The sequence below is a fragment of the Panthera uncia genome (assembly GCF_023721935.1).
Source record: "Panthera uncia isolate 11264 chromosome D3 unlocalized genomic scaffold, Puncia_PCG_1.0 HiC_scaffold_8, whole genome shotgun sequence".
Taxonomy (NCBI): Eukaryota; Metazoa; Chordata; class Mammalia; order Carnivora; family Felidae; genus Panthera; species Panthera uncia.
In genome coordinates, this window is record NW_026057586.1 from 49,802,827 (window position 1) to 49,828,807 (window position 25,981).

General features: G+C 33.8%; 1 protein-coding gene across 4 annotated transcripts in view; it reads left to right on the forward strand.

The window, feature by feature from the left end:
• The window catches only part of ROCK1 (Rho associated coiled-coil containing protein kinase 1), a 174,574-nt gene that overhangs the window by 40,592 nt on the left and 108,001 nt on the right, over nt 1–25,981 (forward strand). For all 4 annotated transcript variants that reach the window (XM_049619648.1, XM_049619647.1, XM_049619649.1 and 1 more), the window contains exons 3-8: nt 18,715–18,815; nt 19,524–19,661; nt 22,530–22,705; nt 23,558–23,642; nt 24,912–25,056; nt 25,381–25,519. In XM_049619648.1, coding sequence (XP_049475605.1) covers nt 18,715–18,815; nt 19,524–19,661; nt 22,530–22,705; nt 23,558–23,642; nt 24,912–25,056; nt 25,381–25,519 — 784 coding nt within the window. The remainder of the gene's footprint in view (nt 1–18,714; nt 18,816–19,523; nt 19,662–22,529; nt 22,706–23,557; nt 23,643–24,911; nt 25,057–25,380; nt 25,520–25,981) is intronic.

The following is a 25,981-nucleotide window of genomic DNA, read 5'->3' on the forward strand; positions in this document are numbered from 1 at the left end:
TCTTACTGAAGTTACAGGACCATTTTATTACTATTACATTTGCTTATCAACCTAATGTACTCAAAAATAGAGCAAAAAAAACTAAAAAAGTGGAGAATCTTGACCATTTCTTATTTGATGGGAGGCATAGAATAAATGCTTATTAGTACAAGGGGGGGGTGCTGTATGATTTTGTAAAATAGGCTAGCAAAGATTGGAACGCATGCTTTCTTAAGCTATTACTCATTTTACTATACAATATTATTACTTTTATAATAGTAAATATGCCTTTATATTACATATTTTTATAAATAGAAATATCATAAGCCACAGTAGAAATAAGTAAAATAAAGTGAAAGTATAAAGCCTAAAGTAAATTTTTAACTGATAAACTTAAATAGTTTAGTTTTTAAATTGGAGAAAAGTACAGAGTAACATAACAAAATTTTAGCAAATTGGATCTAGCATTATGTAAAAATTGTGATAAAGAAGGGTGTATACCAGGATTGCACTGTAAAATTTAAGATTCAAAAATCAATTAGTGTAATTTACCATAGTAATGTATTAAAAAAGAAAATCCATAATATCATTCAGGAAATGCAGAAAATGCATTTGATAAAATTAAGTATCCATTCATGATTTAAAAATATCTCTCTGAAAACTAAGGAAACTTCCTTACCCTGATAAAAAGAATCCACAAAAAAACCTACAGTTAGATTGTATTTAGTTGTGTATGACCAAATGCTTTCCTCCTAAGATCATGAAGAGGCAAGTCTGTCTGCTCTTACCACTTCCATTCAACATTGTCCTGGAAGTTCTAGACAGTACAGTAAGGTAAAATAAAAACAAATCATATAGATTAAAAAGGAAGAAGTAAAAATTCAGACAACATGCTTTTTTGTATACATAAAAATCTCAAGAGTCTACCAAAAAACCTACAAGAACTAATTAAGTTCAACTAAGTTGCAAATTAGAAGATTAATATGCAAAAAGCAATTCTATTTCTTTATATTAGCAATAACCGATTTGAAATTGACATAACAAATATAGCATTGTTTATAAAAGAAGCAAAAACATGGCTAATTTAAGGATAAATTTGACAAAATATGTACCAGACTTGTATACTGAAAACTACATATTACTGAGAAATTACAGAAGACCAAAAAAAAAAAAAAAAGAATGTATATTCAGTGTTCATGGATTGGACAATTCAATAACAATATGTTAAGAGTCCTCATATTAACTGATAAATAGAATCCTTTATTCTCAGAACCTGAGAAGCCTTTTTTCTCTCTAAAGTGACCAGCAATTCTAAAATTCATATGAAAATGTGAAGGATCTGGAATAGCCAAAGCAATGTTGGAAAGTAAGAGCCAAGTTGGAGAACTAATACTACAAGATTTCAAGATCAAGACAGTATATATTAATGAAAGAATAAATACATAAAATAAATAGAACAAAATAGAGACTTCAGAAATACATAACCATCAATTTATTTTCGACAAGGTAATTCAAATGCAAGCCTTACTTCACACCATATGTAAAAATTAACTCAAAATTTTTCATAGACCTAGATTTAAAAGCTAAAATAGCACTTCTGGAAGAAAACACAGAAAATATTTGTGACTGGTTAGGCAATAATTTTTTAGATGGGACCCAAATAGCACAGACTACTTTTAAAAGAAGATAGATGAGACTTCATCAAAATTCAAACTTTTTCTCTTCAGAAGACATTGCTAGGAAGATGAAAATAAGAGCCATAGACTAGGAGAAAATAGTTGCAAAACCTGTGAAAAGGGAAAGAATGGTCTTTCAACAAATGGTGCTCAGACAACTAGTTATCTATAGTTAAAAGAATGAAGTTGGACTGTTAACTCACACCATATACAAAAGTCATTCAGAACGTAAGAACCAAACTATGAAACTCTCTATAAAGGAAAACATTGGCATAAATCTTCATGGTCTTGGATTAGTCAGTTTCTTAGATATAATACCTAAAGTTTACAACTAAAGAAACAATAAAAAGACAACCTAATTTAAAAATAGGCAAGTCAATTGAATAGACATTTCTCCAGAGAAGACATACAGTTGGCCAGTATGCAACATTGTTTAGTCATTGGGCAGTTCCAAATTACGGCCACAGTGAGATACCATAACACATCTATAAGAATAACTAAAATTTTAAAGGCTGACAATATCAAGAATATGTGAAAATGTGGAGAAATTGAACTCTGGCATGTTGCTGGGTGGTTTGTAAAATGGTAAGGCACTCTGGAAAACAGTTGGCATTTTTCTTATAAAATTATACATGCATTTACCTTATGACCCAGGAATCCCACTTCTGGGTATTTATCCAAGAGAAATGAAACCAAATGTACACACAGAGACCTCTATAAGAATGTTTAAGGTGGCTTTATTCAAAATTGCTGTAAACTGGAAGCTGCTCAAATGCCCATCAGTTGGTAAATGGGTAAACAAATAGTGGTATATCCATATAATGGAATACTCAGTAGTAAACAGGAGTAAATTAAATTAAGTAAATTCTGATATGTGCAACAACGTCAGTAAATCTCAAGAGCATTGTGGTAAGTGGAAAAGGCCAGGCACAAAAGGGTACACTGTATCATTCTGTCTGTATGACATAACATCCCCCTTTAATTCAAGTTGTATTTCACACAGAGTAATAGATCTTCAGGGGATGATCGTATTTTACATTCTGCAATTATATGGATATTTATATTTTTGTTATTGAGTACATCAAAATTTTTTACTAAAGGTGAATGTTTAAATTGGTTTTTATTGATAGTTATCATATATAGTGATCTAAAAATATACCTGGAATATGGGATAAAATCATTCTCTTCAGTAATTCAGCTAAAGTCTTACTAGAGTGTAACAACTTTAACGTATAGCAGTTTGAAATATTTTAAACTTCAGGCCTAATTATATTACAAGCTGTTAATTTTCATCCCTTTGTATTGAAGAATGTTTACAGACTAAAAGGGAAACAATCTGACCATTTAACTGAATAATTCGTTAAATATAAAGATTTGCTTTTCTGGACTCTGGTGTATGATACCTGAATGATAAGGACTACAAAGAAAATGTTTATCATCCTCACATAACTAATAAATATTTTAAGGTGAATTTTAAGTCAGGGTTAGAGATCCAAATAAAATGGTGGGAGTTAGTCACATTTTAGAAGAAACATGTTTAGGGGAGTGCATTGGGAGGAGGAGAAAGAGAAAATTTGGGAACAGTGATTATGACTCTATATTTGTAAACCATTATGAATGCCACTGAGATTTGGGGTATAAGATTGATGATTATGTTAGTAGAAAAGCAAACTTATTAAACAAATCTAACAGTCTAAAAAAAGATAATAGAGGAGGGAAGAGCAGTGTGTGAGAAATTCCATGAACCTGAGAGTAAAAATATGATAGCATTTGTTTGGATAAAAACAAACAAAAAAACCCTAGAAATGATACTTAATGGTAACATACTATAGCTTTTCTAATATAGATTACATAAGTGACATATTAACTCTAGGATTGATGGCATAGCAGCTGTGTCTACTTATAAAAGCATACAGAACAGGGGCGCCTGGGTGGCGCAGTCGGTTAAGTGTCCGACTTCAGCCAGGTTACGATCTCGCGGTCGTGAGTTCGAGCCCCGCGTCAGGCTCTGGGCTGATGGCTCGGAGCCTGGAGCCTGTTTCCGATTCTGTGTCTCCCTCTCTCTCTGCCCCTCCCCCGTTCATGCTCTGTCTCTCTCTGTCCCAAAAATAAATAAAAAACGTTGAAAAAAAATTAAAAAAAAAAGCATACAGAACAGTTGTAACATTTTTATTTGCTTTGCCAATAATTTATTTATTGACAAAATAATGGGAGTAATTGCTATTCTGAGTTTAGTTGTGACCAAAAAGCCTGATTTGATTAGCATTTGGGATGTGATAGAGATTGTGAAACAAAAAGCATTCAGTTCATTTTAGACCAGTGTTTCTAAAGTGGCACTGTTGACATTTTGGGTCAGATAACACTGTTGGCAGGAGGGGCTTCCCTTTGCATTGTATGTTTACCAGTCAGTATCCCTGGCCTCTACCTTCTAGATGCCAATTGCATGCTCTTTTCCTTCCCTCAGTTGTGACTGCAAATTGCTTAAGTCAAATCTCACTCCCAGCCTTTCATACAGTTTGCTATATAACCTTTCAAGTTACATTTAAAAAAAATTTTTTTAATGTTTATTTTTTGAGAGAGAAGGAGGCAGAGAACAAGCAGGGGATGGGCAGAGAGAGAGGGAGACACAGAATCTGAAGCAGGCTCCAGGCTCTGAGCTGTCAGCACAGAGCCTGCACCGGGCTCAAACTCACAAACTGTGAGATCATGACCTGAGCCAAAGTTGGAGGCTTAACCGACTGAGACACCCAGGCACCCCCAAGTTACATTCTTATCTGTACTGCTACTCCTTGTTTCCTTACACCTCCACCATACAGCTTACATTTACTTTTTAGAAGATACTTAGATATCATCTCCACAGTACTTTTCAGTGTTGCCCTTCTTCTTCTAAAATTCCTTCTAACCCCATCCAACTTAAGAGTCATCCTTTAAATTTCAAATTAGGCTTCACTTTAGTTTCCTAGCCCCTTGTGCTAGGTCAGATATACTGCTGCTAGGCATGTGCTTTCATGGCATCTTGTGCACTTATCACAGTTAGGTTATATTTATTTTTGTGATTATTTGATTCGTATCCATTCCTCTTCTCCTTCCCTCATCAGTAGATTGAAAGTGTCATGAAACCTGGAGCATTTATATTTGTATAGCAAAACCTGACTGAATGTTAGTTACTCATTAAATATTTGTTAATGTATTAGAGCTTAAATGCTGGCTTGTTAGAGATGATCTAGAAAGTATCCTTTTGTTAGTAGAGTTTGGATATGATCATTGTCTTTTTAAATTGTTTTTTATTACCACATATTTCAAATGAATTGATAATAATACAATACATATCTACATGTCCATGATTATGAATAAATTAGTAGTTAATACTTTGCCCTATTTGCTTTTGATCTTTTGTTCAAAATAAGATGTTAAGTTACACCCTAAGCCTTGGGGCTCATGTCTTCCTCTTCCAGATGGGAACACTAGCCTAGAATTGATATACGTATTTAGTCCTTGTTAAACTTTCTCAGAATAGTGATTTCTAAAAAGAAAGCCACCCACATAAAATCATCAAATCAAAAACAAGCATACAGAAAGATCAACAAACAAGCCACATATGACAAGAACAAAATAATTTTGGTTGAGATGTAGAAAATAAATTTCTTTCAGAAGTTTCTGTTATTGTAAGGTGTAAATCATTGTATGTATCATTATATTAAGTCATTATATCAAAGGATAATTTACATTTATCATTGTAAAAGGGTTGTATCTTAAGTTTTTATTTTTCCAAGTAATTATATTTCATAACCAATCATACAATATTTTAATGTTTCATAAAATGGAGTTTAACTTCTGTTTTCTCTTTTCCTTCCAAAAATGAGATTAAACATTAGGTATTTGTTTATACGCAAACAAGCATAAATGATCATTAGAAAGTTTGTTCCTCCTTCCACTGTCTTGAAGTTTTAATATGTCTTTACTCTGGCATGTTTTAAAACATAAAATGCTTTTTTTTCCATGCTTTTAAGATTTGTAAAATCATGAAACCTTTCTGCTTCTTAAATGATTATTATGGTAACCAAATGTTACTGTTACCTTTAAATTAGCTATTCATTGCCTGGTGATCAAAATCAGTAAGCAGTTATCTTGTATTAAAAAACATGAAGGAGAAATAAATTATTTTCAGTTCAGCATATTATGCTGATATTGTCAGTGAATCCATTGTTCATCTAAAGAAGTAAAAACAACTTGACTCTGTTTGCCTTAGCTGCTTGTAGAATTACACAAAAGATACATACTGCTCAATAGAAAAAGGAAAACTTTTTCTCTTATATATTTCTCTTATAATAATAATTCAAACAAAGCATCCCACATTTTTATGACTTGTAGAAAACCCCTTATTTTAATGTTGGTGGTTAGTTTCTCCTAAGAGTATCTCATTATATTTGTAAAATCATGCACTGTAATATTGAAGATGAGTATTACATTATTTATAGTAAAATTAAAGACCGTTTTATCTACTTTGAATACAAAGTTTGATGTAGTTAGAGATGTATACTTTTTGGGGAATTCTAAGGAGCAACAATGATAAAAACAATTTATGTACTACCTATATATGCTATTCTACATTTAAGAAGGATAAATGTGAGAAGAAGAAGATATAAATACATAATATTGATCATGTGTTGTGATTAGCATACAATTCCATTTTCAGGTTCTTCTGATAAAAATGTAAAACTACCATTTGGTAGTGGCATTTAAAAACTCCACTGCTAAGTATGAAGGTATAAAAATGAGCATGCATTAATGTGGGACATATTTCAGCCAGAAAGCATTGAAATGTACTAAGGTTTTGACAAGTTTGAGAGAGTGTGTGTGTGTGTGTGTGTGTGTCTGTGTGTCTGTGTGTGTGTGTCTGTGTGTGTGTCTGTGTATTAGGTCTGTAAATGGCTTACATATTTTGGTAACTCTAGCACGTGAATGGTGAATGTATCTCTGTTTTGGGGAGATGGGAACAGGATTGTAGTCCTAATATATTGGGATTAATTCTTCAACTGTATACTGAAATATAAGAAAAATAGTAATTTTTGAAGGAAATGAACCAAAAGAGAGTCCAGAAGCATACTTTTTAATTATATGAAAATTTGAAGTAAACTTAACATGACACTTAGTGTCATTGGGAAAAAGGTAGATTGTTCAGTAATTTATATTCGATATCCATATGAAGAGAAAATGAATTTCAGTTTCAAATGTAAAGACATAAGGTACTAGATGAATTTAAATGTATTATATTTATAGTCTTCAAGTAGGGAATGTCTTTTTTTGGGGGGGGGATGTCTTTTTTTAAAAGCAAGATTTGAGGACTAGCAACTGTAAAGGAAACATTGACAGATTTTTGCCTTATCAAAACTATGTAAGGAAAGAAATATTTAAAGAACACTAATAAACTGAAAGAATTATAATGTATTTAATAGAATTATATTTCTAATATAGGAAGAGATCCTTCTAATCAATAAGAAAAAAAATTTATTTATTTATTTATTTATTTATTTATTTATTTTTAATATATGAAATTTACTGTCAAATTGGTTTCCATACAACACCCAGTGCTCATCCCAAAAGGTGCCCTCCTCAATACCCATCACCCACCCTGCCCTCCCTCCCACCCCCCATCAACCCTCAATTTGTTCTCAGTTTTTAACAGTCTCTTATGCTTTGGCTCTCTCCCACTCTAACCTCTTTTTTTTTAAGAAAAAAAATTTAAATGGACACAGTAACTGAATATGTAGTATAAAGGAGAAAATCTGTAAATGACAACTGAGTAGTTAACAGTTGAACAAATCCATTAGTATTTCAACAAATATGGGTTAAAATAAGAAATAGGCTCCCCTACCCCCCACATCTGAATGAGAAAAATAAGAAAGAATAATACCTAGGATTGGTGACTGCTAAGTGAGAGTGAAAATTGTGCAGTCATTTTGAAGGGCAGTTGGACAGTGTATTTTAAAACTAATAATGTTCATGAGCATAACCTAATCTTTTACTTAAATATATCCTGCAAAAACAGCTCTATAAGTGTACAGGAATGTTCATCATAGCAAATCTGTGTTGTTGTTAGGTCAAAAAGTTAGAACACAAACATAAATCAATGGGTGAAATCTTTCAGCTATCCACAGTGTGATACTTTCCATGAAAAGTAAGTTGCAAAATACCTTTCTATGTCAATAAATATAGATAATACATTTTTAAAAATGAATATGTGTATTCCATTTAATGAATATATCTTAATTTAAAAAAACTGTTTCTGTAATGGTGGACACTTAGGGTCCTTCCGGTTTTTCACTATTATAAATAAGGCTGTGATGAAAGTTCTTACATACAGTTTGATGTGTACTTGCTGCTCCTTTCTTTGGAGTGAGTCCAGGAATTGCTGAGTCAAAAGTTATATCCAGTTTGCATTTTGATACTTAGTGCCAAATGCAGTTTTATACCAGAAGGTGGTATAAAAGTTGGAAATTTAAAAATAGCCATAAAATTGAATAAACTATGCAGTGTGACCTAGTATATTACAAAAGCTTGTTTGAAGCTATTACAAATAAAATACCACTAAATTAGATTTTTTAAAAAGAAATGTTAAGTATCCTCTTTATTTATTTTTAAAATAAATTATGTTATAATAAACTTATGGAAGAGTTGCAAAAATAGAAATTCCTGTATGTCCTTACCCTAACGTTAGTATCTTCTGTAACCATGGCTCATTGGCAAAAATAACAAATTAAAATTGGTGTATTACTGTTAATTAGTTAAATACTTAAATACCAGTTTTTCCACTAAGCTCTTGATTCCAGAATCCAATCTAGAGTACTACATTGTATTTAGTTTTCATTTCTTCTTAGTCTCCTCTAGTCTGTGATAGTTTCTCAGTCTTTGCTTATTTAAAAAAATTTTTTTTAATGTTTATTTTTGAGAGAGAGAGAGAGAGAGAGAGCGAGTGAGCATGAGTGGTGGAGGGGCAGAGAGAGAGGGAAACACAGAATCTGAAGCAGGCTCCAGGCTCTGAGCTGTCAGCACAGACCCTGACCTGGTGCTTGAACTCATGAGCCGCAAGATCATAACCTGAGCCGAAGTTGGATGCTTAACTGACTGAGCCACCCAGGCACCCCAGTCTTTACTTATTTTTTATAACCTTTTTTAATGACAGTTTTGAAGATTACTGATCAGGTATTTTGTAGTCAATTTGTGTTTGTCTGATGTTAGACTGGGGTTCTGGTTCTGTGATACGATCATGATTTATCACTGGTAATGTTAACTTTTATCACTTGGTTTAAAATAGTGTCTGTCAGGCTGGAAAGTTACTATTTTCCCTTTCCAAAACCTGTCGTTTGCAATCTGGTTACTTGTTCTGCCCATACTTATGGTCAGGGTGATCAATAAGCTCCACCTCCAGACTCAAAAGGTTGTATGTAGTCTTTCACACAGAAGTTTTTTATTTTGAAAGTCTAATTTATCAATTATTTCTGTTATGGATTGTGCTTTTGGTGTTGTGCATAAAAATCATTGCCAAACCCAAGATTGATTCATTAAATAGCTTTATTGAGATATAATTTATATTCTGTAAAATTCATTCATTTAAAGTGTACAATTCATTGTTTTGTGTGTATTTTTAGTTGTGTAGCCATTACTAGTCACTTTAAGAACAGTTCATAACCTCATAAACCCCATACACATTAGCAGTCACTCTGCATTTTTCCCTAATTTCCCCAGCCCTAAGCAAGGACTAATCTATTTTATGTCTATTTAGTTTCCTATAGGTAATAAACATTACCTATAGATGGAATTATATGTGGTCTTTTGTGACATTTTTTGGACTTAGCATGATTTATTCAATGTATTATCTATGTTGTAGCATGTATTCTTTTTAACTGCCAAATAATATTCCATTGAGTAAATATACCTACCACATTTTGTGTATCTGTTTATCTGTTGATGACCATTTGTATTGTTTCTACTTTCTGGCTACCATGAATAATCCTGCTATGACTGTGAACAAGTATTTGTAGACTTGTGTTTTCATTTCTCTGGGGTAGATACCTAGAAGTGGAATTGCTGGGTCATATGGTAATTCTATGAGAAATACAAGATTGATTTTTAAAATATATACGTTTATTATTTTGGAGTAAATATGTGTGACTTTTCTTTTGTTCCTGAGTAGGTAAAAGCTGCATGTAGTTGATTGTCTCCATTTATATCATTAAATGTTTTTAATGTTTCAGTATCATTGAGCATATATGTACATCAGGGACGTATCCATGAATGAAGTGTCTCTATCCTTAAGGAAATGGGAATGTACTATATGTACTATATACTAGAAAAAACATAGCTATATAAGCGATTTCAGTCCAGATTGATAGATGAAATAATCAAGTAGTAGTTGTGTCTCAGAGGAGAGGGAGTTATTCCATCTGCTTGAGAGTATCAGCAGTGGCTGAAGAGGAGATACATACAGAATTAGATATTATTTGATAGTAACTTGGTCAGATAAAGTAGGACAGGTCACTTCAGGCTGATGATCAATATCTGCAAATGTATGGAGATGTGAAACAGTATGGTAATGTGGGAAATTGCAAGTGACTGGACATTGGTAGAGCATACTGGGGGAAGTAGAAATAAAAGACTGGAGAATCAGACAGTGACAAGGTCTAAAAGCCATTTTATACTGTGTTAAGGAGTTTGGGTTTATCTTCCTTCCCCATCTATTTCTCTAAACTGTATTACTCTGTATGTGTGCGCTTGTGGGTGTGTACACTGGCAAAACACGGCACATCTTCCTGGAGTTTGAATTTTGTTCAAAGATTTGGGCATAAAATAATTTTTGCATTGAAATGATCAGATTTTTATAGAATTGAATATTACATTGTAGATTTTATAGATAAGTTTTATGTAATTTTAGAGCCTTTTAGAAATGCTTTGTTTGACTACTTCAAAAGTATAAAGGTATACTGGTTTCTTTAGGCAAAGAGTAGCAGTACTTTGGTCAGTGTATTATGCATAGCTTTTATTACCATATTTCATCCTGACATTTTATTTATTTTTTTTATGTTTATTTATTTTTGAGAGAGAGCGCGCGCGAGCGCGCGTGCATGAGGGGGAGGGGCAGAGAGAGAGGGAGACACTGAATCCAACGCAGGCTCCAGGCTCGACACTGTCAGCAGAGAGCTAGATACAGGGCTCGAACTCATGATCTGCAAGATCATGACCTGGAGCCAAAGTCGGACATTTAACCAATTGAGCCACCCAGGTGCCCCCGTCCTGACATTAAAAAAAACTTATTTAGCAATTGGGATGTGTCTTTAGTCTGTAGCGGTACATAAAATTATGGTGCAGTTTATAATCTTGGATCCTAGACTAGGCAAATATGTCTTTTTCTCAGTAGAAAGCAATAGTAATTATAGAAAACTTGAAATATGTAATAAAATACTCTGAAATCACGCTGCACTCAAAAGTGACTATAATTTTTGTTTTGATGTAGTTCCTTCTGGTCTTTTCTGTTTACACATACCGATTATATATTTGTGTTTATATATTTGCGCAGTTGTTTATTGTTTCTTTGCTCAACATTGTATGTTGACTATTGTTCTATATGATTATTCTTTTAACAACACAATTTTAAATGTCATCTGATACTCCATTATATGTATGTAAAATTATTTAATATTTACATTTTTTATTTTTTATTAAAAAAAATTTTTTTTAATGTTTATTTATTTTTGAGACAGAGACAGACAGAGCATGAATGGGGGAGGGGCAGAGAGAGAGGGAGACATAGAATCCGAAGCAGGCTCCAGGCTCTGAGCCATCAGCCCAGAGCCTGACGTGGGGCTCGAACTCACGAACCGTGAGATTGTGACCTGAGCTGAAGTCGGATGCTTAACCGACTGAGCCACCCAGCGCCCCTAATATTTACATTTTAAAAAACATTGTAAAAATCTTGGTTCCACATTATATCTAATTTCCTTAGGGCAAATTTCTAGTAGAATTCACTGGATATGAAGCGTGGTCTTTTTTTTTTTTTTTTAAAGATCCTTAAGAAAAATCATCCATTTGATTGCTAGAAAGTTAGATTGAAGACTGTATAAGATTGAAATCTTTTTGAATTGTTGGAACCCTGAAACTATAAATTATAAAACTTTCTGTCTCTTTTGGCAACTTGTGATTATTTAGAGACGGATTAGCTAGTTAGTGGCCTGTCAAGATTTATGGTGTGTATTTGTGACTCAATTTGCCTATTTCATTTTTTGCTTACTGTGCTGTGGAGCAATATTTCACTTCTCTGAATCTTAGCTTTCTGCCAGCATCGCTTGACTCAGCACAGTAGACAATCAGATATTGGTAAAAGGGTCTAATGGTTACATAATCCTATTTATTGGTCTTAGAATTAATGTGGGCTTACCAAACTTATAATTTTATATGAAATAAATTCAGTAAAGAACAAAGAAGTTGATATTTATTATAGGAAAAAATAGAACACTGTAAGAAGGATTGGAAGTTTTGAGACTTTTGCAGTTTTAGATAAGGTAACTAGAGTGGTACTCACTAAAAAATGACATTTGAGAAAATCATTGAAGTACTTTAGAGAACTAACCAAGCAGATGTTTGAGGGAAGGGCATGGTATACAGAGGAATAGCCAGTGTGAAGGCTTTAAGAGAGGAATATACCTGACATGTTTGAGAAGCAGCAAGGAAGAAGCCATTGTGGCTGGAGAGGATTGAGCAAGTAAGAGAATAGTAGGATAATGTCAGAGAAGTAAGGAAATAGGGAGGCTGGGTCATGTAGAGTCTTGTAAGATCTTTGACTTTTGCTCTGACTGAGATGGCAAGACATTAGAGAGTTTTGAGCAGAGGAGTGACATGCTCTGACTTGTGTTTTTAAGAATATCACCCAGGGTTAAGAATAAACTATGGAGAGGTAAGGAGAGACACAGGGAAATCAGTTAAGAAGCAATTATAGTAATCCAAGGAAGAGATGATAGTGGCTTAGTCCAGCATGTTAGCAAGCAGTATAGAGAGTGAAAAGTTGGAGATAATGTTTCAAAGGTAGAGCTAGCATATTTTTCTGAATGATAGGATGTGGTACGTAAGGAAAAAAAGGAGTCAAGAATGCGCTATCTAGGCTTTAGCAAAATTGAACTATCAGTGGAAATAGGAAGATCACAAGTAGAGGTTTTGGATCAAAACATCTCTTCAAGTTTCATGCACATTAAATTTGAGAGGTGTGTTACCCAAGTAGATATGTTTTGTAAGCAATTTGAATATATAAATCTGAAGCTTAAGAGAGACATCTGGACTACCAATCAAATCAATAAAAATTTGTTGACATGTAGATGGCTTTTAAAGCTCCCCAAAGAAATAAATATAGAGAAGAAAACACTATGAAAGACTGGGCCTTGAAATGCTCAGTGTTAAGAACTCTGGGAGAGGAGGAAGAGCCAGCAAAGGCAACTGAGAGGTAGCCATTGAGTTTGAAAAAACATCCGTAGTGTTATTGGAAGAATGTGGAAGTCGAGTAAAAAAAGTAAACCAGCAGAGATGGACCAAACTGTCAAAAGCTGCTGTTACGTCAGGATGAGGACTGAGAATTTGTCATTGGATTTAACAACATGTTGGTAGTCTGTGACTTTGACGTGCAGCTTTGATAGAAAGGTAATGGCCATAGCCCACCTAGAGTGGATTTAAGAGCAAATATGAAGAAAGATTTAGAAACTGAGAGGAGAGACAACATTTGAGGGTATTTGCTGTAGTGGAGTTGAATAATGGGACAGTAGCTGGTGAGAGAAATGGGATGAAGAGATTTAAGATGAGAATGAAAGCATGATCTAACCATAGGATCTGGTTAGGAATGCGGAAACTTAATGATTCAAGAGAAAAAGGGTAGTATTGCTGAAGCAATGTCCTTGAACTAGTGAAAAAGAGTGTGACATCACTGGTGAAGAGATTGGTATAAAATGGCAGTATTCTCCTGTAGTAAAGGTGACCAAATATATGAGTGCCCATGCTGACATTTAAATATATAGGTGTGTGTGTGGTGACAAATCTGTGGCAGTTTTCTTGATGGTTTCATTTGCTTCAGAGTGGTAGCCAAAAAGGTCTTAGCTATGAATGAGGATCAGTGGGAGAGCTGTGTGAGGTTTGAGAAGAGGGAGGAAAATGTAAAATATGGTCTCTAGCAGAATGGGAGAGTGAACAGACTAGTGAAGTGTGAATGCCAAGCAGAATTAGGGGCCAGCTTTATGTTTGTGATTATGAATTTAAAGTGGGATCAGTCAATATGATTTTATGTATTCATCCAGACTTACTTAACTGCATGGGTACTAACAAGAGTTAGTTGGAGAATTGGATTTAACTAGGATTATGATTTTGACAAACTAAAGACAATGAAGCAGAAGAGAGCCAAGAAGGCATTAAAGATGTATGCAAGTGAGTGATTGTAATAATTGACCATGTAATGTAATTTGGGGTGATAAGAAAGAGAAGCTGTCTATATATAGTGTATGTATATGTGTATGTATATATATACATAGTAAAGGAGAGAAGTTTAAAGGTATTGAGAGGCCAGGTTATTAGAAGTGTCATTTATGGAAATATTAAAATCTTAGGAATTAAAACCGGTGAATGTTGGAGAGGTCAGTAAACCAGGAACTAAAATTGTCTAGCAATGAGATTGATGACCCAAGAGAGGTAGCTTACATCAGTAATGAGAGGTAGTGAGAGATATAACCTAACATATAACATGAAAATCAAAGCTGGCAGATTTAGGGTAGGAGATGTAGAGATAGCAGTTCTTCTGTTCCATCTTCAGGGCCACGGGTATAAGACATGTGTGGGGGAGGATAAAGGTCACCACTTGAGAGCTGCAAGGGAAGCAGTGTTCTTAGTGGGGAGCTGGGTTTCTATTCGAGCACTGGTTGGCAGACTATAGCTCACAGGAAAAATCTGGCCCACCACCTGTTTTTGTATGCCCCATGAGCTAAGAATATTTTTTATATTTTTTAAATGATTGATAAGAGTTCAAAAGAAGGAAAATATGACATGTACAAATTGTATGAAATTCAGATTTCAGTGCCCATAAAATAAAGTTTTATTGGGACATAGCCACATTCATTCTTTTTTGTATTATCTGTGACTGTTTTTGTGCTACGGTGTCTGAATTGAGTAGTCCAGACAGAATTCCTACAGGACATTGTTATTGCTTCACATGGCTACTCAGCTAAATCACAGTGATACAATTACAGCTGAACAGAGTTTCATGTGTATCACCATATGACAGCATTTTATTTTATTTTTTTTTACCAGTGCATACCCCATTGTGTCAAAAAAGAGAAAAGTGTGGGGCACCTGGGTGGCTCAGTCGGTTGAGCATCCGACTTCGGCTCAGGTCATGGTATCGCAGTTCGTGAGTTCGAGCCCCGCATCAGGCTCTGTGCTGACAGCTCAGAGCCTGGAGCCTGCTTTGGATTCTGTGTCTCCCTCTCTTTGCCCCTTCCCCGCTCATGCTCTGTCTCTCAGAAATGAATAAACGTTAAAAAAATTAAAAAAAAAAAAAGAGAGAGAAAAGTGAACTTTGAATGTTACCATTTTGAGGCACAGTCAAGTGTGGATTATTTTGTGAAGTTAAATGGCAAAGCATTGTTTATTATGCAGTGATACTGTAGCTGTGCTGAAATTATATATATTGACATTACCAGAGTCAGCCCTCATCGTAATATTCCCAAATCACAGGAAAGCAAAAATAGAAAAAAAAAAAGAAAATTTGAAATGGAATATCTAATTACAGAATTTTATTCACAAAAAAAAAAGGAATGAGGCTGTGACCTTACATTATTAGTCTATGAGTGGCTTGTTAGCCAAACAGGGAAAGCTGTTCACCAATGGTGAGTGTTTGCAGCAGCAAAAAAAATAAAAAATAAAAATATTGTATATAGAGAAAAATTTCCTTAAGACTATTGGCTTTTTGGCAAGAACACTTGCTCAAAGAATTGAGGTCATTGAGAGCAACATCAATAGTCAAAAAATAAGACGAACAATTTTGAGTGATTTTCCTTGATTCGTGTTTATTTTAGGAGTCAGCGCTGAGTTTGGAGTAACTAAAGAATTATCTTCTCTGTGTAGTCTGCATGGAACAAGTATAGGCAAGAATATTTTTAAAGAAAGATGAGAAAATAACAGGTACAGTTTGAAGTGGAGTCTGCTAAGGTGTGTTACAAGTGATAGTAGTTAAAATTACGTATGGTACAGAAAAAGGCTTAGTTGGACAAATTGACAAAGCTTGTGCAAACAGCAAGGTGGTTGAGGCCTATATTTATTTATTTTATTATACATCAGCAGGTACATTGTGGAAAATATCTGAATCTATCATATGTTATTTTACCACAGTGTAAGTGGTATATCATTCTTTCTTGTGGACTTACATCATCAATTCTGTAAATTTTTGTTAGAAATTGGAACTGAACATCCAATTTATCTTAGTATAAAGCAAGTTGATTGCTTAGCAGTGGTGATGTTTAGTTGTGATTTTTTAAAAAAGATTGTTACAGACTAAATTTTGTGTAGTCCCATTCCCCCCACCCCCCCTGCCATTTATTTTGTCAAAGCCTTAAACCCCAATGGCTGTATTTGGAGATAGGGCCGATAAGGAGGCAATTAAGGTTAAATGAGGCCATTAGGGTGGGGCTCTGATAAGATAGGTTGGTGTCCTTAACCTTGTCTCACACTTGAGATCAAGTGAACACACAGAGAAATGGCAGCTGCCAACAAACCAAGAAGAGAGGCCTCACCAGAAATTACACGTTGGTCCCCTGATCTTGGACTTCCAGCCTTTAGAACTGTGAGAAAATAAATGAATGTTGTTTAAAGCACCCAGTCTATGGTATTTTGTATGGTAGTATGAGCTATCTAAGACAAAGACAAGATGAAGGTTTTTCTAAGTGAGAAGAGCCATGTTCAATTGTCACTGAGTTTTCATTAAACACTGATTAATTTTGGAAGTTAGTTTTTGTCCCAGACTTGGTAATGTTTCTTAATGAATACAACCTAAAATTAACAGGCAAAACCGCGCTTATTATGTCATATGTAAATTAATAAAGTCATTTGAATCACGAATCAAGCTGCTTTATATACTTCCTGTGCTGTCAGAAATTAAAACAGGAAGCAAGATCATCATTCCCACATAAATTTGCAGCAGATATATTTTCTGAGCTCCAGCAACAGACTTTGTAGCCTTTTTATTGCTCTAAACCTCATATAACCAGAGCTAGGGATCCTTTCTCAACTCCACAGCCTATTATATAACACATCCTGGTTCAGAATTCTCTTAACTCTCATCTGGAGCATTACAGTACTCTTAAAATTCTATTAACTTCCAGTATTGTCCTTATCCAGTTCATCTTTTTACATATTTCCCAGAGTGGGTTAGCTGAAATGTAAATTTAACTGTGTTTATCTGCCTTATTTCCTTTCACTATGTTTCTCCCCTCCCAACAGATCCCACAGGACTCTCAGGGACTGCATTATGGAAGAATTCAAAGTAGATGAGGCTCCAGCCCCTCTCTGATATCCCCACCACCACACCACTACCCTCCTGAAGCAGGGCACTTTCTTTTATCTATTTTACATACTGAGTTGCTTTAAATTTTATTGTGAGAAGGATTTTTGATGATTAAAGTTTTATAGCTACTGGTCTACAGGTAAAGTTCAAGCTCCTTAAGCAGTTTGGGGTTCTACAGCGCCTCCTTTGAACCCTTGTCACAAACTTAAGCAACACAGAACTTTCTTCTGTGTAGTTCCTCTGTGCCTTTGCTTATATTACCCATCTGCCTATAGTATTCTTTCTTTTCTTCTCCCCACCTGGCTAATTGCATTGCTTCATTTTAGGCTTGTTTCAGGTGTTATCTCCAGAAAGCCCTTTCTAGCCACCTCCCTCCCAGGCAGGTTGGGGTTAGGCATCTTAGTGCTCTACAAACTGCTTATCCTCCTTACAGCTTTTTTGTTGTTGTTTGTACTTTTGTTCCATTGTTTATTTCTGTTTCATTTGCTAGAGGTTGGACTCCTTAAGAGGAGGAAATATGTTTTAAAGTCATCCTTCTATATCTACAGTGATTCTAAAGAGCCTGTACGGTAGACATAAATAGTTGTGCAGTATATTTGATTACTGCCTGTATCTTTCTGATGCATCCTGCAGTAGATATGTAACCTAAAATTAAATGTACTTATGTTATCCCTGTGTAAAAATTTGGTTTCTGTTGCATGTGTTTATTGGTCATAATGTGCACAAACACTTGAGTTTAAATGTGCATTTAAAAAGAAAGATGAGAATATCATATGGAGTTTTTATTAATAACTAGAACTTCAGTTTAATAGCTGTTCTGTATTTGTACACGTTGAAATGTGAAGCTTTTCCATGTAATCTCATGCCAGTGTTGACCCATGTGGATTAAAATAGACCTATTTTAATCTATGACCAAATTAGGAATTAGAATATCTATCCAGTGGGGATTTGTAAATTATTGTAGTTTGTAGCATGACAGGTTTATATAAATAATTGCAGAGATTCCCACTGTGTTTTAAGTTAAAAACTAAATTCAAATAGAGAATTCAAATAGAGAAATGTATTGATATAAGTGATTTTTTTTTTTTTTGCATGTTTTTCTCGGATGTCTTATTTACATCTTCTTGGATCATCAAAACTTACTTGATAAAAAGAAAATTTTATTTCATTAATCTAAAGTATTTACTTGTGATCCCTCAATTCAAATTTGTTGTGTACTTAACTAATTTTCCTTAGTGTGTATTAGTAGTATATTTATTTTCTGAAACATTTCTCAAGTTAGATTTTAATGAAAATATTTTAATAGAATGAAGTCATTTCAGAATTTATTTAAAACAGTTCTTAATACATTGAACATTGCTCTTTTATAAGCTTACATTTTACTATAAAATAGTTCTCAATGAATTTTTTTGTTTTTCAAGAACTTGCCTGTAATGCTTCAATGATTTAAAATTATAAACTTTTCTTTTCATACAGATAAAGACACAATAAATAAAATTAGAGATTTACGAATGAAAGCTGAAGATTATGAAGTAGTGAAGGTGATTGGTAGAGGTGCATTTGGAGAAGTTCAATTGGTAGGTTATTTTAATGAGATTAAAAACCAATAACTTTAGGGACGCCTGGGTGGCTCAGTCGGTTGAGCATCCAACTCTTGATCCCAGCTCAGGTCTCATCCCAGTTGGACTCCGTGCTGGGCTCCATGCTGGGCTCTGTGTTGGATGTGAAACCTACTTTAAAAACAAAACAAAACGATAACTTTAAAATTAAAAAATCCATTTGTGTGTTTAACATATATTATTTGGGATGGTATTGTTTTTTTTATAAAATTGTTGCTTTAAATTATTTTAGATAGTCTTGCCAAAGATGTGAAAAAGCCTAGAGTCAAGTACAGCAGATAATATGAAATATTTTCCCCAAGCATCCATGGGTAGAGAAGAGGTTTCAGACATCAGAAGAGAAATCTATACTTGTAATATTAGACTTCTAAAATGCTGTGGAATCATAAGTTTTATAAATAGAAAGCAGCATGCATAACCAGGTAGAGGAGATGGAGTGTGTCATAATGTAGAGAATAAAGATTTTTTCTAACATGACTTGCTTCTGGTAATTGAAGCCTTGAGATTATCTAATTGGGATAATTCAGCAGAAGAGACAAAATAAAAGTAGCTAGAACAATAATATTATTTAACAAGTTGTTAAAATAATTTGGTAAATTGTCCTGGTAAATCCTGAGCTTTAATTGTTAACAAAAGGGTTATTATTTTCCATTTTCAATTTTAAAGGTAAGGCATAAATCCACCAGGAAGGTATATGCTATGAAGCTTCTTAGTAAATTTGAAATGATTAAGAGATCTGATTCTGCTTTTTTCTGGGAAGAAAGAGACATCATGGCTTTTGCTAACAGTCCTTGGGTCGTTCAGGTATGATTTTGCTTCTATTTCATTATTGCTTTATGAGTTTGTAACTAAACGTATGTGAGAAGCTTAGATTGTTTTTTAGAAGAGTAATAGAGAATTTATTATTGATTACAGAATTGTCTGATATATCATTTTTTAATCATAAAATTTAATTTTATTGGGTTGTCTCTAGGAAGAAAGGCCAAAGCAAAATAATTATGTGCCTATAGACTTTAAATATTAGAAAACTTAACTAATCTGCTTTGATTTGGGGGAAGTCGTACATTATTATCTTATAAGAGGATACTTTTATTTAATATTGAAATTTAAGTTTGTTCCCCAGATATGAGATCCTTTTCTTTTATTTAACCATCTGTTCCTCTATTTGTCTCTCTTACTTTGTGGAGAGGAAGGAATGGGAAAATGAAGGAAAGTTGAGTTAAGGTAGGCCTTCAAATAATCTTGTATTGGCTGTAGGGTTTTCAGTAGAAAGAAAAATACAGTAGAAGTCAGTAGTTATAGGTTCTAGTCTTAACGGTCAAAGACCTGTCTATGAAGCTGTGGCCAAGATAATACATCTCTGGGCCTCAATTCCCTTGGTCAAAAATGTGGAAATTGCCTTAGATTGTTTTTTCCAACTATGGAGATCTCAGGTGAAGTCATGGGGACAAGCAGGAATTTGGGTAGGTTATAATTCTGGGTTTTCTGTTTCTACCTCAACTAGAGTGACTCCGTATTTTTTTTGTCTTATGTATTGGGGGTTCTTATGTAAAGATATATGGGGTAAGTAAATCATCTTCTGGTTTTAAAAAAAGAAAAACTGCCGGTACACTAATCATTTCTAAATTACTAATATGAATTTTGTGATTTATTAATTTACAGTATATAGTAGAGTATCCTAAAGAAGCATACTAGTAATTGGAATAAAGAGAATATGGAAAATGTTTAAGATTTACATGTGACTTTTTATACCTGAAATGTCTGCTCTATTTTTATCAGTTGTATGGAGCAGGGATTTTCAGGCTCAGTATTATTGACATTTTGGGCCAGATAGTCTTTCGTTGTTGGGGCTGTCCTGTACATGATCAGATTTTTAGCAGCATCCCTGGCTTCTACCCAGGGGTTGCCAGTAGCAGCCCTCCCCAGCCCACATACCATTTGCAACAACAGAAATTGTGTTTAGATACTGTTGAATGTTTACTTGGGTGGTAGTGGGGGGGGGGGGTGGTGTCAGAAGACAGTTATTTCCTCTGGTTGAGAACCACTGCTACCAAATCAACATTGTTTCTTTAATTATGGTGCCCAAATGACAAATTGTATCCTTTAATTTGGGATAGCCATGAGATGCCACTTAGTTTCTTATCCTTTCCTAAAATATCTTTTTAAATTAAAATAACTAAATTGGTAACTAAAATCATTAAACACTACTGAAAAAATGAAACAAAGATTTTAAGTCAAATGTCTGTGTAAATAAGGTATCATTTTCTCTAGGGCTTTATTTTTAGTTTGATTCTAATCTTCTTGTGTTTACTCATTTAAAATGTTCTTTTGTGGGGCGCCTGGGTGGCTCAGTTGGTTAAGCGTCCGACTTCGGCTCAGGTCATGATCTCGCGGTTCGTGGGTTCGTGCCCCGCGTCGGGCTCTGTGGTGACAGCTCAGAGCCTGGAGCCTGTTTCGGATTCTGTGTCTCCTTCTCTCTGTGACCCTCCCCCGTTCATGCTCTGTCTCTCTCTGTCTCAAAAATAAATAAACGTTAAAAAAAATTTTTTTTTAAATGTTCTTTTGTAAATTTGCTCTTTTTTTAACTTCAGCGCTGGTCAAATAAGAAATTATATTTATGCTTGGTATTCTTGTGAATTTCATATCAATGGACCTCACTCTTCCTGCTTGACTCTAGCTGTTGTCCTCTTCCTGCTTGTTAGTTGTTACTGCTCCTCCTCTTATTGACTGCTCTTACTTATTGAGCATCTGTTGTACCCATTATGTTCTACATTCACTAATCTTTTTAACAACTCTGAAAGGTAGTTAATCCTTATTGATATGCCTCCAATTTATAGATTAATTTATGCTTCTCTTCATTAGACATTTTTAAGCACTTACAAACTGCCACTGCTAGGTCCAGTCTTTGACCTAGCAGCAGGTATAAAAGTCAAACAAGTTTATATAGTCCCTTAAATTTTTCTGGAAGAGATTGTAGTGACAGAGACTTAAGGAGGTTAAACAGATTGCCCCGTCACACAGCTAATGGACAGCTGAGGCTGTAATCGTTTTTTTAGACTTCTTGAGAATTGTGGTATTAATATAAATTTAGCAGTAGACCTCACCAAAAGCACATGTTAAGTCAGAATCACAATATTTCTTTGCTTAGGAGACTTGAAAGTATTATAATTTTTAAAAAATTCTCACTGTATAAAATTTAATTAGTATAGCAACATATAGAGAAAAAAGTTTCCAACTCCTTAAAAATAACCACAGTTAGGGGTGCCTGGGTGGCTCAGTCGGTTCAGTGTCCGACTTCGGCTCGGGTCATGATCTCACACTCCGTGGGTTCGAGCCCTGCATCGGGCTCTGTGCTGACAGCTCAGAGCCTGGAGCCTGCTTCGGATTCTGTGTCTCTCCCTCTCTCCACCCCTCCCCTGCTCATGCTCTGTCTCTGTCTCAAAAATAAATAAAAACATTTAAAAAAATTAAAAAAAAAAAAAAGAAATAATCACAGTTAATAGTTCCTTTGAATATGCAAGGGTCTTTGTGGTATTTATGTTTGTGTGTGTCTTTTTTTTAAAGAGCACTATAATTACTGCAATTTGATTATTTTAATTAAATCTTAGTATTTTTGCCATTTTTTTAATGAAACAGTTTCGCTTAATGATTTTTTTTTCTGTATTTGAATAGCTTTTTTATGCATTCCAAGATGATCGTTATCTCTACATGGTGATGGAGTACATGCCTGGTGGAGATCTTGTAAACTTAATGAGCAACTATGATGTGCCTGAAAAATGGGCACGATTCTACACTGCAGAAGTAGTTCTTGCATTGGATGCAATCCATTCCATGGGTTTCATTCATAGGTAAAGATAAAAATGCTTTAAATTTTTTCATTTGTTGAAGGGGGAGGCTGAAAATTACTTAAACTTAATTTGATTAGCATTTCCTACTTGAAATCCACCTCTTCCCCTCTCATGTGACATAAGTGGTATTTCAGAATTTAAAACTTTGAAATTCATAGTGTTATTATTTCAGCTTAATGTTGATATAAATGTATTCTTTAATGTCCCTTAATCTGATTACATAGCTTTTATCTGGTGTTCTGAAAAATAAAAATTACAAGCTGGTTTTCTGAGGTAGTGCCAGAGAGTTAACACTTTAAATTTTGTACACAAATTAAATTGCTTTTGATTAGCTTTTTATGCAAAATTTTAAATATATAAATCAATTTGCTTTTAATTAGTGAATAAATCATATTTATTTGTTAGAAGAACAATTTCATTTCTGCAAACACTGCTTGAATCCAATGCAGTTGCTGTGCCAAGTGCCAGTGATAACAAAAATGAGCATGATTTAGACCGAGTCCTGGGGTTATTTATATATTTATGTTGAAAAATGTGTTTCAGTTACTTTTATGTCTGAGTGTAATGTTTTTTATGGTTATTCTCTCTCATGGTTTGCCTTCTGCTTTGGAAGAATCAAACTCAAATTTTAATAAAAGGGAATATTAAATGTCCTTCTCTGAGGCATTAACATGTAAAGGAGTTTCCCTCCTGAAGTTCAATTTATAGATGTGATAGAAACACCTAAGGATCAGAAATGGCCTTATCTATAATGAGTAAAGATACATGGCCTAAAATAACTGCCTCATAAAATTTTGATCAGTGTCTGACCAGTTTTAGAAACACTCTACTGTTTTTGTTTTCCCCCCTCAGAGATGTGAAGCCTGATAACATGCTGCTGGATAAATCTGGACATTTGAAGTTAGCAGATTTTGGTACTTGTATGAAGATGAATAAGGTTAAATAATTAGATTTTAATTTAGTTTTCGCCATTTCAAGATAGATGCTTTTTAGAAAAATGCTGTAAGAATGTACTAACCGTAGCTGGTCTTGTACAGAATTGGTGTGACCTGTCTTAATTGTTGAAATAGATGCATGGTTTCAATTTTGTATTAGTAACTTGTAAGTGATTTATATTTTTCTCTGTATTTAAAGTAAGTGTTCATTGCCAGGTTTATTAAATCCTTTATAACAACTCTGTAATATACACTACTACTGGTAACTAGAAATGGAATTAGTCACTAACTACTAAGACCAGTGTTAAAATTAGACTTTGATAAAAATTGGATCTCAGTGATATGTGTATTTTTTAGTGTTTTACTTAGCCTTCTGAGAACATGTAAAAGATCTTACTACCTATTTTGGGAGTCAATCTTTAAAGATACCATCCTCATTACTTACATAATAAATAACATATTTATAGCTGAAGTAGCAAGTATGCTTACTTTGTTTCAGTTGAAACAATTTATATTCTTTGAAACTTAACACAGAACAATATCAAAAAATCGTATTTATTATTTTAAAAGGAGAATTATTTTGGTTAGAAGAAAATACTACATGGAACTTTTGTGTGAACATTTAATTGTAATTCTGTTGTGTTAATACCAGCTAAAATAAGTAACAGATATGTATAGTTTTTGCATTTAGTTTTGGTGGGGGGGGTTTGGAGAGTTAAAATGCATATTAAGTAGATATTCAGTGTGCTCAGTGCTATTGCACCCTTTTCTTTTACACATGCTTCCCCATTTTATATTTGTACAGTCAATTCTTGAATGTTTTCTTCACAGTTTCAAGCAGAGTTAAATTGAACAACTATTTTAGCAAAAAAAAATATATAATTAAATCAGCCTTTATATATTAATGTTATCAAATGATCATCCTATCAGTCCCTCAATCTGTTTGCATTGGCTTATATAGTTGTTCTCTGCAGTTCAGATGAGGTCATTATATTGGCACAACTGTTTGGCAGTGTGTCTTCCTAGTGAGTATTATTACAAAGTAAAAATCACTGATGTATCCACACATACGCATATTACAAATATATTACATATATAGTATGTATATGTGATTAGAGTGTGTTCATTTTTATCAAGTTTGCATTAGGTTTTAATATATCTTATAGCCCAAAGATTTAGAATTCTACAGGTTTTATTAGGAAAGTCCTTTTAAATAATTGAGGCTTTATATTTGTATCCTAATTCAAAAGTTGAACTGCCACTCTTTTTAGGAAGGTATGGTACGATGTGATACAGCAGTTGGAACACCCGATTACATTTCCCCTGAAGTATTAAAATCTCAAGGTGGTGATGGTTATTATGGACGAGAATGTGACTGGTGGTCAGTTGGGGTATTTTTATATGAAATGCTTGTAGGTGAGTAAAGGAGAATTTTGTGTACCTCTAACATTCCAAAACTTAGCCATTTTTCTTCTTCTAATAAAATATTTGTTACATTAAGCAATATTAATTTTGTTTGTAGAATGCAAACTGATCCAAACTTGCTTTGTATGTTTTTAAAAGCTATTTAGAAGCTTAAAGCAACTTTGTGATATGTTTTCTTTTATGTATATATGTTAAGTATGTCTTTAATGCATATGTAGTAATCCTTATACAGGTAATATTGACTCTTTTCCTTTGAAACTGATTTTTTTAATGTATCTTATTTATTTTTCTTTTGTTTCCCTATCAATTTTTCAGGTGATACACCTTTTTATGCAGATTCTCTGGTTGGAACTTATAGTAAGATTATGAACCATAAAAATTCACTTACTTTCCCTGATGATAATGATATATCAAAAGAAGCAAAAAATCTTATTTGTGCCTTCCTTACTGACAGGTAAATAGTCTTAACATTGAACTTTATTCTAAGGAAATTCTCATTTTGCTGCTCAATATTTGAGGTCTGTATCTGAGCTCCTATATTTGAACTATTGAAATAAAAATATAACCATTCCCCAAATCATTCATGACAGTGAAATCTAATATTTTATGATATTCTAGATGGCTTTTCTGGATCTCAAGTCACTTGTGTTACCTCAGAATTTGAAGTAATACTCTTTTCTGATGGCTAGACTAGATGATTTTTTTAAATTTCATTGTTGAATTTTTTAACTTGGTTAAGTATAAAAATTATATTTTCTTGAGTCTGAGGGTTTTTTTTTTTAATTTTTTTTTTTAACGTTTATTTATTTTTGAGACAGAGAGAGAGCATGAACGGGGGAGGGGCAGAGAGAGAGGGAGACACAGAATCCGAAGCAGGCTCCAGGCTCTGGGCTGATGGCTCAGAGCCTGGAGCCTG